At 39.2% G+C, this 12,496-nt stretch overlaps 1 protein-coding gene across 2 annotated transcripts in view; it reads left to right on the plus strand.

The window, feature by feature from the left end:
* Positions 1–12,496, plus strand: part of rin2 (Ras and Rab interactor 2) — a 213,659-nt gene that overhangs the window by 133,891 nt on the left and 67,272 nt on the right. For both annotated transcript variants that reach the window (XM_039738550.1, XM_039738551.1), the window contains exon 6: positions 1,432–1,543. In XM_039738550.1, coding sequence (XP_039594484.1) covers positions 1,432–1,543 — 112 coding nt within the window. The remainder of the gene's footprint in view (positions 1–1,431; positions 1,544–12,496) is intronic.

A 12,496-nucleotide genomic window follows, 5' to 3' on the forward strand; every position in this document is an offset into this window, starting at 1 on the left:
AAGTTAGGAGAACAAAAGGATGTCTGGAGTCAGCCTTATCTGTCTCCTGTTTCACCAACAGAAGGTTCATTTTGGAGAATTGCTGCCTCTTGAATCTAGCATCCTAGGTTTAAAACCCATGCTGTGTCCTACATATGGAGGTTGCATGTTGTTCTCATGTCTTTATGGGCTCATTTCTGACTTTTCCAGCTTTCTGCCCACATCCCTATTGACACACTATTTTAGATGATTCTAAATCTGCAATGGGTGAGTATGAATGTGGGCCTTCATGTGCATGAGCCCTGCAATGGAACTCAGTTTAGGAATCGTTCATATTTAATGTCCCGCCACATTCCTGAATTGGGTTGAACAACATTTCTTTAAGAATGTTATGTTATGTCATTTCCAGTCCATAGTGCCTGCTATGTGAAGTTTATATCCCCATTTCCTGATGGCTTCCTCTTTCATATCCATGTCCAATGATAAGTTGACTCCTGCGAATTTCCGATTTTTTTTTTGCTGTTTACTAAAGTGTGATGTGTAAACGTAACTTTTATAGCCATCCATTGAAAATGGATGAATGGAATTTTGCAACAGGATGATGGTCTTCAGGTTAACGTCAAGCTGCTTAAAGGTTAAGTGTCCTGTTAGAGTGCAATAATTCTGCTTCAGGCTATATCAGAATATTGAAGATGCAGGAAATATTTTATAGACGGAAAGGAAAGTACTATTAACTGAAACAAGATAGAACAACTAATATACAGTGTAGCTGTGTTTTTTCCAAATTTACCAAAATTCTTCAGCTCTCAGTTTGCTTCATACGATGATTCAAGCACCTGTGTGACACTTGTTCAAATAATTCCACAGACCTAAAATCTTGGTTTTAAAAGTTTTAGTAAAATTTCAAGGTAAAACTGTTTACACAAAAATAAGAGAAAAAATTGGGATTAAAGAAAAAAAAAGCTCTGTTTAAGGCTTATATCTTAATTCAATCTTTATGTTTGGTCATACAGTCGTGCTTGAGGCACATCAAGCAAGTTAAACGACATATTAGACATGGTCAGAAAACTGTACGCCAACTTCTGTTCTATTTGCAATCATATCTAACTGTCCATGCTAGCAGTAGGACTGTTTCGTCACTGGGTTAACTAACACTCTCTTCCACAGATATAGCCAAGACAGTTCTATCTCATGTTAATTTGCAGGGGGTAAAAGGCTGTACCGTATTCTAGGTAGCAATAAGAAACTGATGTACTATAGAAAGTAAGAAAACACTTGTATAAATTTAACATTGAACGTTAACTCTCTAAGACTGGGTCTTTCATGCAGTACCATCTGAGATGAGAAAAGTATTTCATGCCTACTATACTATCTATAAAGCTCCCTTTTCGTTTTTCCTTACACAGTAGCCTTGTACAGGAAAACATTCACTGTCAATGTTTCAATTTCCAGATATTTATTGTAAGAAAATCAGCCAGACTTCAGAAGAAGATTATATCTTTGCGCCTTGGAAATGAAATCACACCATTCATCAGAGATTTCCCAATAAAGGAGAGCCAATTCAGTGAGTATTTGTGTACGTTTGTAAAATTAATTATAAGCACTGCCAGAATAAAAATGGTATTTAGAAACTATCAAAATTGGGTTTCCTTGGGTTACACATATCATACAAATGCAAAAATGTTGTCACGTGTGTTCATAAAAATGACTGATCTTACTGAATGAGTATTTTTTTAGTGATGCATTACAATTATATTTCTCTTACACAGTATTTTACTTTTTGCTTAATAACTCTCCCCAACTCTCTCCAGTAAAGGACTGGCAAGGAAGTAGAGGGCAGGACAAAACAGCCAGAGGTCTTAGGAGTGCTCTAAAGAAAGGAATTATCCAAGAAGAGCTGCCGTACATTGTAAAATAATTGGATTGATCTTCTTTGGGTTGTTTTTTTTTTCCTATTTTCAGATAATACAGCAGATCTATAAATCATTACGGAGTAGTGGACGGAATGGAGTACTTCTAGCAGAGCAAAATTAGCAGGCGATACAGCAGTCTAGCAAACTGTTAGATTAGTCAGTGAAGGAGAAGGTTTCATCAGGGATAAGCATGAGAAGGCAATAAAAACATCCAGTAGCAAAATAAAAATAGACACCCAGCAGAGTCTGAGCCAAGAGTAAAACAAAAACACGTGGCCAAAGGAGACTGCTGTCTGGTAGCATCTCTAGCAGGTAGAGTCTTATCCTAGGTAGACCTGAGCTTAGAAAGGCTGATTTGTATGAATCAGTGCCTAGCAAAAGCTGAAGAGAGCACTTTATTATTTGAATATCAGTGGTGTGTGATAAATTGTATTATTCTGAGGGATATGGTGACAATTTTAGGGGAGAATTATGCATGAGTAAGTAGTGACTCTTTTGTGAATAGAGAAGTATTGTCTGTCTTGTTCAGGCAGTTCCTGGAAAATAAGGTAGCAAAATGAATAACTGGATATATTATGATTTTGTTGCAACTCCCTTTTTGTAAGTAATTGGTAATAAACTGAATTTTCAGCATTTTATTAAAATATAGCCCAGCAACTACATTTACTAATAAATAAAGCCTATGTCTTTCCCGAGGTTTTACTGAGTTTAACAGTAGACAGCTATAGGAATGATTTATGATTTGGTGTCAGACATTTTGATCATTTGAATTTAACATGTTTAGGTTTGTCTCATGCCACAATTATACTATGGCTGAAGGTGATGGATTACCAAACTTTCAGATTTCTTTTTTTTTATTATAATTATTCATTTTATACGGAAAGGTTTTGAAACTTTATGAACAAAACAAAGGAAAGAAGTCTATTAATTTAATGATATATAAAATTTGTAAATTATAAATCTAAGCTGACTGTTTGCTTATTGGCCAAACGTCAGTCTGGACTGCTATTACTCTGTAGGCTCATCAAGTTTTCAAAATGATTCTGTCCATATAGAAAAAGGTTGCAAATAGTTTTTCTGTTTTTATACTAATACCCAGAACCAGAATGATCCTAAAAGCCTGGCTCGAGGTGTTTTCATTACAAGATAGAAATCTAAAGAATGTACAGTTTTACTTGTACATTGAACACGTCAAACGAAAACAATGGAAATTTACTTACATTTGCTTATTTTTTCATATAGCACATTACCATTTTGCCAGTTTTCCTTCTACTGCCTTTTATGCTCATGTTTTAATGTTGATTTAATGTTCTCTTTGCTATGTCCTACACAAGGCATCTGTTTCATCAGTATTTGGCCATAGACAGTGCTTCATTGCACATCAAAGTTTTCAAATCTCATTGAACACCATCAGTAAGTGCTTGAACTTTATCATCTTTCCAGTACCCTTGTTACTCTATTTTATTTATAAACCATTTGTTACACCAAGCATACAACATCTTAAAAAAATACTGAGTTTATTTAAAAATGACATGCAAATGAAATAAAGCTGTGAGCGCAGCATAATGACAAAAGTGTTAATGCATTAGTGACTGCCATATTACCACAACTTTGAAGAGACATTTCTAGGTTGATACGGTTTAACATACAGAGGAAGAACTAACCAAGATATTAAGTTCCTAGGGCTGATTTCATTTTACAGAACTTCATTAAAAAGATGTGATGGAATCAAAACAAAGACATGGTGTTTGTCAGTAGAAAAACAGCATTTGCACTTGAATATGGAAGGCCTCAAACACTGCATACCCCCTGACCCAAGAATGTACTCTATTAACCGGTCCCAAATAAAAGTTGGTTGAATTCGATATCTGTATATATACAATATATTACTCTTCTTCATAGATTTATGTTGATGCATGGGTAAACTTTTAAATTATATTCTTATCCACCCATTCCTCCAAAATTGTAAAACTGCTTTATCCTGAGCAGGATTGTGAGGAAGCTGTAGCCTAACCCAGCAAACATAGGGCACAAGGCCAGAACTTCACCCAGGCAGGGCGTCAGTCCATCGCAGAGTGAACACACACATAGTGGCACATTTAGCATCACTAGTCCACCTAACCTGCATGTCTTTGGACTATGGGAGGAAACCAGAGCACCCAGGAGAAATTCACGCAGACAAAGGGTGAATATGATTACCCCGAGCAGAGAGAATCCGGAACATGAATTTATCTCACAATGTAGCCTTGCTAATTATGTGTTAAATCACATGAACAACTAGCTATTCTCTTAGACTCTTCAGTGGTATGTGGCAAGTATCCTAATATTTAAAGAATCCTTTGCACTTTTATTCAAGGTTCCCACCAGACCCAATGAATGTGATGTGTAGAGGTGTCTGCTAAGTAAATAATCCATGCTTTTAAGAAGCCAACTGCTACTTTTTTTCAGTTATGTCTAATTTGATTGTACAGGGTGGTCCAGATCTAATTACACAGATCCAGATCGTCTGGATGACTTTGATTTATGCGGGGACGATTCCAGTTCGGTACGAAGATGATTCTTCATGTCGTCAGTTCGCACACTTCTCGATGGTCTGGGATTTTTCGGGTGATTTTCTATTTAATAAACTTAATAAGTTATAGCATAATGAAAAATTGCATAATTAGATCTGGACCACCCTATATAGAGTCCATACCAGTATGATTCAGAAAAAAAATATATGTTTATGTTGAGACAAGTGTTTGCTGAACCTCAAACATTTCTTACATATACAAAGTATATTCTTAATTGCCTTATACAACAAGCTGAATGTTTTTTATTTTATTTTTTTTAAATGTCCTCTGTATGTTGTTCATGTTTCTTTGTCACGTTTGCTGGGTTTCACATATAAAAAAAAAATCCTTTTATCTTTTTGTGTTATGTGACCTAGTGTCTTTTGTGTTTGTCTTCAAATAAAGCGATGTACTAGACTGCTCTTTGTTTTCATTTGAGTGACATCCTTTTTTCCAACCACTAGTATAAGATACAGAAAAGCTCTTTGTAAAGTGGTAGGGCCTTTGTGGCTTCTTGAATCCACCCTGCTAGACCTCTGACGTATGCTGTGTATTTTCCTCAGCAAAAATACAAAAACAAAGAATGAAAAAAATCTGACTATCCTTTGAAACCTTATATGTAATAGGGGATCTTGTGTTTCAGAGATGTAAAGAAATGCTGTACTCTATAATTATGAACTTACCCATGTAGGTAAAAACCCTTCCATTGTTAAAATTCAGTGAGAGCACATTATTCTAAAAATAACTATTTTAATAGAAAAAGTGAATAACCACAAGAGGAAATACACTTCAAAAGATTGCAAAGAACCAGTACATAATAGGTTCTTTTAGCAAAAGGTTGTCACTGTTAGGAGCTTATTCCTTGTTAAACACATCATTTTCAGTTTTAGCATAATCCTCTACTGAGCTAAGTGATTGTTTTTTCATGAGTGAATAATTTAATTTCTTTCAAAATTAATTCATAAAGGAGATTCAACTTACATTTTTATTTATATATTTTTTAATTCGAAGTTGGTGTAATACAAATGTGATTTTTTTGCCTTTATGTTGTTTTGGCCGTTTCACCCTATAGTTTGACTTTTTGTATCTTTTTGTTGGGGACATGTAGAGTGCCCAAAAATTACTGTAACCCTTGAACAACCAGGAGATGATTGAGAAACGAGAGATTGTGGTTAAAACAAAAAAATGAGGGTGAGAATACCGCAGGAGACAAACCAAAATGAGTAACCAGGAATCAAAGGGCAAAGCAAAATCAAAAGTCAGAATCAGATAAAAGGTTGTAACCAGAACAAGACCGCAAAGACCTGCTTGAAATAAAGCTGTCCATCACTATAAATATCAAGAACATTTGCATTCACTGAGGAATAGATGCTGTGTGAGATCGGCACCATATTTATACTCTCACACCTGGTAACGTCACCAACGTGACATGGCCAACTGCGGAGCATTGTATAAGCAATGACCATCAATTCAGAACATGTAAAAAACACCAGAAATGCATTTGCAATGTCAAAACCATAAAATACACAAAATTACACGTGTAACAAATATTAAAACAAAATTTTTGTATTGTTATTTTTTTCTGAATAATTTTGTTATAGTTTCAGTTTTGTTCATTTTTCTTTTATCGTTATTTTCTGATACTTTCTTTTGTTAGCTTAAATAGGCTTTTTCTTTTTTCGATCAGTTATGTTGTAGGGTTGTGCTGTATACTGGTGCTTGAAAAGAACTGAAAAAACCCAACAATTTGAAACAGTACAGTACCAGTATTTCGGGATTTTCAGTACCAGAAGTTGTCAGCTTTCCTGTCAAACTCCACTCCCCGACTAGTCAAGCAACTGGGAAAAAACATGCTTAGTTATGCTAGAGACTTCACGAAACCACATGCTTCGACACAAGCAAGACTTCACGGGAGAAAAGAACATTGCTCCAACGTGATTGAGATTTCACGGGGTATCCTTCCCCATTGCCCTATTGAGCCTTGACTGGCTCAGTAGTAATTACCTGCAGTTGAATTCAGGAAAAACTGAGGTACTAATTGTTCTTCATTCTGAGATCAGTTTCAAATTATCTTCTGTCTCTCCTGTTATTAAGTCGAGTCTATGTAACCTTGGGGTTATTTTTGACCAGTCCCTGACACTTGATGAATATGTAAAGTCAGTCAGCCGCTTGTGTTTCTTTCATTTAAGAAATCTCTCAAAACAAGGAAATGTTGTTTCAAAATCAGAATTGGAGATGCTTGTTCATTCTGTTATTTTCTCACGGCTTGATTACTGTAGTGCTCTCTTTACAGGTTTGAGCAAGTCCTCTCTCTCACTACTTCAGTTAGTTCAAAATGCAGCTGCCAGGCTCCTAACTCGTGCAAGCCGGAATGATCATACCACTCCCATTCTGTACACACTGCACTGGCTCCCAGTATTTTATAGAATTCATTTTAAAGTTTTGGTACTTACTTTCAGAGCTTTGCATGGACAGGCCCCTGAGTACCTAACCAGCCTGCACCAACGCCATACAACTTACCGGACTCTAAGATCTGGGCAGCAGGGCCTTCTCGTTGTCCCATGCACTCGGCTAAAAACCTGTGGGAATTGTGCCTTTCAGTCTGTGGCACCAAGACTATGCAATAGCCTGCCTTGTGGTCTGTGTGGAGTCAAGTCTGTTGATTCTTTTAAAAAACAACTAAAAGCATTTCTTTTTAAACAATTTTTTAATCACTGCTGAATAGTTCCCGTTTGTTTATTTATTGGTTTTGTTTATGTTTTGTTTTAACTGTTTGTATTTGTTCTGTATTTGCTGTTCAGTGCTCTGTGACCTTTTGTCTGTGTAGGCCGCTATATAAATAAACTACTACTATTATTGCTTCAAATGCTTTGACAAATACTTTATACTATCAAGAAGGAAGCGCTGTGTAGTGCTGTCCGCGATCACCTGGCACACCAGAGAGGCTGGAGTAAGAAGCAGGGATTTTGCAGTTATGTTAGTTATGTGCTTCAGGACCATTCTGGTACCATTACTGAGATATGAAAGCTGGTATCAATACCAAAGTCAAAATTTTAGGACCGAACCAACGCTGTTATGTTTTTATAGGAAGAACAAAGTAATTCATTGGATTACAGCCTCGTGACAGCACCTGGTAATTACTTAAGGAGCCTGCAGTCACTGCTTTGGTCAAGTCGTGTTAACTCTGTTCTACAGTATGTTAGTCTACTCTATTTAGTTTTTTGAGTGTGATTTTATTGTGCTTGCAATCTTCTGACCTACATGTTTGCTGTTTTTGATTTTTTGACTTTTCACTCTGTCTTCAAAATTTATCACTATCACCCCTTTGGTTTAATATTTTGTCAGTTTTTGGTCTTTGCCCCTTCTTTGAATTTTATTTTTGAATATTGTATTTTGCTTTTGCTGTTTCTTTTTTAATTTGGGAGGGATTTTGTATTATTTTTAATAAGACTTATTGCATATCTTTAATTATTTCAATTGTGGCTACTTTTTTTTTTATATTTTCCCACCCCTTTATAGTAGTAGTAGTAGTTACCACTGAACCTTCACAAACCCAGTGTCCAGAGTTTGAATCCCACACAATGTGGAGCATAAACATTTCTCTCTGTATCTACCTGGGTTTCTTCTCCATATCATCGAAAATGGACAGGTGAGGATAAGTGTTGATTCCAGATTGGCCCTGTGTAAGGTGAGTGTGTGTGCAGGTTGAGGAGGTGGCAGATGATAGATAGACAGACAGACAGATAGACAGATAGACAGATAGATAGATAGATAGATAGATAGATAGATAGATAGATAGATAGATAGATAGATAGATAGATAGATAGATAGATAGATAGTTTATTAATCCCAAGGGGAAATTCACATAATCCAGCAGCAGCATACCCATACAAAAATAATATTAAAGAGTAATAAAAATGCAGGTAAAAACAGACAATAACTTTGAATATTAACGTTTACCCCCCGGGTGGAATTGAAGATATGGGGAGGAACGATCTCCTCAGTTTGTCAGTGGAGCAGGACGGTGACAGCAGTCTGTCGCTGAAGCTGCTCCTCTGTCTGGAGATGATCCTGTTCAGTGGATGCAGTGGATTCTCCATGACTGACAGGAGACTGCTCAGCGCCCATAGCTCTAACACGGATGTTAAACTGTCCAGCTCCATGCCTACAATAGAGCCTGCCTTCCTCACAAGTTTGTCCAGGTGTGAGGTGTCCCTCTTCTTTATGCTGCCTCCCCAGCACACCACCGCGTAGAAGAGGGCACTTGCCACAACCGTCTGGTAAACATCTGCAGCATCTTATTGCAGAAGTTGAAGGACGCCAGCCTTCTAAGGAAGTATAGTCGGCTCTGACCTTTCTTGCACTGAGCATCAGTATTGGCAGTCCAGTCCAATTTGTCATCCAGCTACACTCCCAGGTATTTATAGGTCTGCACGCTCTGCACACAGTCTCCTGTGATGATCACGGGGTCCATGAGGGGCCTGGGCCTCCTAAAATCCACTACCAGTTCCTTGCTCTTGCTGGTGTTCAGGTGTAAGTAGTTTGAGTCGCACCATTTAACAAAGTCTTTGATTAGTTTCCCTATACTCCTCCTCCTGCCCACACCTGATGCAGCCCACAATAGCAGTGTCGTCCGCGAACTTTTGCACGTGGCAGGTCTCCGAGTTGTATTGAAAGTCCGATGTATATAGGCTAAACAGGACCGGAGAAAGTACAGTCCCCTGCAGCGCCCCTGTGTTACTGACCACAATGCCAGACCTGCAGTTCCCGAGACGCACATACTGAGGTCTGTTTGTAAGAACCGTAAGTCTGATAGAACAGTATTTCAGTCTTTTGGGTTAATAAGCAATTAAAATAAATGGAAAATGCATTTCTGCACTTTTACATTTCTGTATGAATAAGAAATATGCCCACTGTGGCATAAATTTCCATCCATTGCGTAACTGTATTTTTGTATAGTTCTCTTCTTTGTGTTTAAAGGCCAATTCCTTTTTTCTAGTGGTGATGGTAATAGTTGACCCACTCCTTTATCTTACAAGCTAAACGGAATGCAGTATTGCTGCTTGAGCAGACCAATGTTGACTGTAAAATGAAACTTGCATCTTATTGTATGTGAGGTTTTTTATAAAGAAAACTTTCCATATCCTTAAAAATAGAATGGAAATCACCCTAAAGAGCTAAAGTCATTTAAAATAATAACAGCATTTTATAAATATATATAACTGATTAGTTCTTTATGAAACAATACACAAAATGTAATAATGTAGAAGGGGCATACTTAAATGAACTGAAATAAAATTAGAAATTTTAGTAATTTTTTCCCCACTGGAGGTGGGAGGGTGGAGTGAAGGACTTTGGTATCATCATACACAGGCATTTCCTAAAATCAGATCAGATTGTGATGTTCATTTACATATTTCCACAATATGCATGCGTGTACATTTGTAAAAATTTTTAGTTTAACTCTTTCCTTTATTTTTAACAGACCAACCATTCTAACTACTGGTGTTGGTTTTGTTTCCAGAGACCCTAATCAGGTCCTGTTCTCCTCACATTTTTTTTTTTTTTCTATTTTTTTCTTCCTGGCACTGTTTTTACATAGTCAAGTCAGAGTCAAGTTGGGGAGCATGCACTGGTACAGTGCGTTGCCGCAACCACTATACAACGAAACAGACACATGGTCCAGTCCCACCCTCCAGAAATGACCCTCTATCTGCCGCAGCCAGGTGTTATTTGGGCGACCCCTTGGCCTGGTCCAGCCACTTGGGTCCCCAACAATAAGGATCTTATGAGCCAGATCACCCTCGGGGAAATGTTCCACATGGCTATAGTGCCGTAACTGACGCTACCTCACAATGCAGGTAATGTGCCTCATTCGGGACTCCATGAGCAACCGCTCATTCAACACAAAGTCAAACCAATGGTACCCAAGGATTTTCCAGAGAGACACAGTATCAAAGGAGTCCAGTCTTCATCTCAGGTCACTGGATAGCGTCCATGTCTTGCAACCATATAGCAAGACAGGAAGCACCAGGACTCTAAAGATTTGGACCTTTGTCCTTTTGCATAGATATCAGGAGAGCCACTCACCACTTTCCAGCGAACTCATGACCCCCCATGGTCTCCCAATCCGTCTACTGACTTCATAGGAAGAGTCACCAGAGACTGAATGTCACTGCCAAGGTAAGTAAACCTCTCAACAAGGTCAACACTCTCTCCGCAAACAGACACACTGCTGATGGCCGTGCCCAAGAGGTCATTAAAGGCCCGGATCTTGGTTTTTATCAGGACACTTGCAAGCCCAGACACTCAGACCCCTTGCTCAGTCTCTCGAGCCCCCCAATCAGAGCTTCCATAGACTCCGCAAAGATCACAGCATCGTCAGCAAAGTCAAGATCCATGAATCTTTCTTCACCAACAGATGCCCCACAGCCGCTGGACCCCATGACCTTGCCCAACACCCAGTCCATACAAGCATTGAACAGAGTAGGAGCAGAACACACCTTTGACAAAGCCAAGAATCAACTGCGAAAAACGCAGAGGTCCTGCCACCACTCTGTGCAGCACTCACAGTACCAATGTACAGGCTTGCCATGATATCCAGCAACCTCGAGGGGATCCCGCGAATCCTCAGGATGTCCCACAGAGCAGCTCAATCAACTGAGTTGAACGTTTTGCGAAAATCAACAAAGGCTGCAAAGAAATTCTGCCAATATTCGCGTTTGCGCTCCATGAAAACCCTCAGTGCCAGGATGCAGTCGATGGTAGACTTCTTAGGTGTAAAACCAGACTGTTCCACTCGCTGGTAGATGAGCAAGTGATCATGGATCCTGTTGAGGACAACCCTAGCAAGGACCTTACCTGGCACCGAGAGCAGTGTTATCCCCCTGTAGTTGCTGCAATCCAGGCGATCACTCTTCCTTTTCCAAATAGGGATGACAAGTCCTGTTTTCCAGTCAGTTGGGATGATGCCAGTCTCCCAATTGGAAGCAAAGATTGCTTGAAATGCCAGGAGGACAGCCTTACCACCAGCCTGGAGAAGTTCACAGCGGATAGCACAGATCCCTGCAGCCTTCCCCCCCTCAGCTGGTTGACCACCTGTTCAATCTCAGTGAGATTGGGTGGTTCACAGCTAATTGGAGGATTAGCCTCAAGAACCGTGGACCCAGAGATATCCAACATCTAGCCGGAGGATCAGCTTTGAACAACTGCTCAAAGTAGCCATCCCAGTGGGTCACAACTGCAGTGTCATCTGTAAGGACCGTTCCATCTGCTGCCCCGACTGCGACTCTCCGAGGAAGAGATTCAAATGTGCGTAATGCTTTGATTCCTCAGTAAGCAGGACGTGGGTCACTAGACCACAGATGGTGTGTCACTTGCTCACAGATTCCTCTAACAAACGCCTCTTTATTTGCCCCCAGAGCCCTCTCAGCCGTCCTTCTCAGTTCCCGGTACAGACCAGAGTTGCCATTGAGCCGTGCACTGCGACTCCTCTCGATGATATTCAGGGTGCCCTGCGAGATGAAACACCTCCTTCTGGGAACACCGGTAACACCAACACAACCCTCAACGGAGGGTCTCCCACATCACATTAGGATCAGCAGTCGTACCCAAATCTGAAAGTTCCTCACACAAACTGCATGCAGACTCATTAGAAACAGCCTGGTCTTGGAGTCTGTAGTACGGCATATGTCTTATTTTTAACAGCAAATGCTCTATTGATTTTGAGTTCAAGCTGAAAATTTCCACTGATTGTGTTTATTGGTGCCAGACTTGGCTGTTGGTTTGCCAGTTTTCTCGATGCTTTGGATGGACTTGTCATGTTATTCACTTGAGCTTAGTGGTAGAGATGTCTGCTTTTTCTGTTTTTATCTGCCAGGATAATTTACCTCAATTTTTCTGTCATGCAGAAACACTGCTTATACTATTCAGAAAATAGCAGCAAAAATGACTGAGGTCAAATTGGCCTGTCTAACTGCCTATTTTGTTCTACAGGACTCTGTAATCATTCTAATATAAGTATTTTTTTTCTGAGATACTAGTAGCAGGTAC

This window comes from Polypterus senegalus, chromosome 16 (genome assembly GCF_016835505.1).
Source record: "Polypterus senegalus isolate Bchr_013 chromosome 16, ASM1683550v1, whole genome shotgun sequence".
In the NCBI taxonomy this organism is placed as follows: domain Eukaryota; kingdom Metazoa; phylum Chordata; class Cladistia; order Polypteriformes; family Polypteridae; genus Polypterus; species Polypterus senegalus.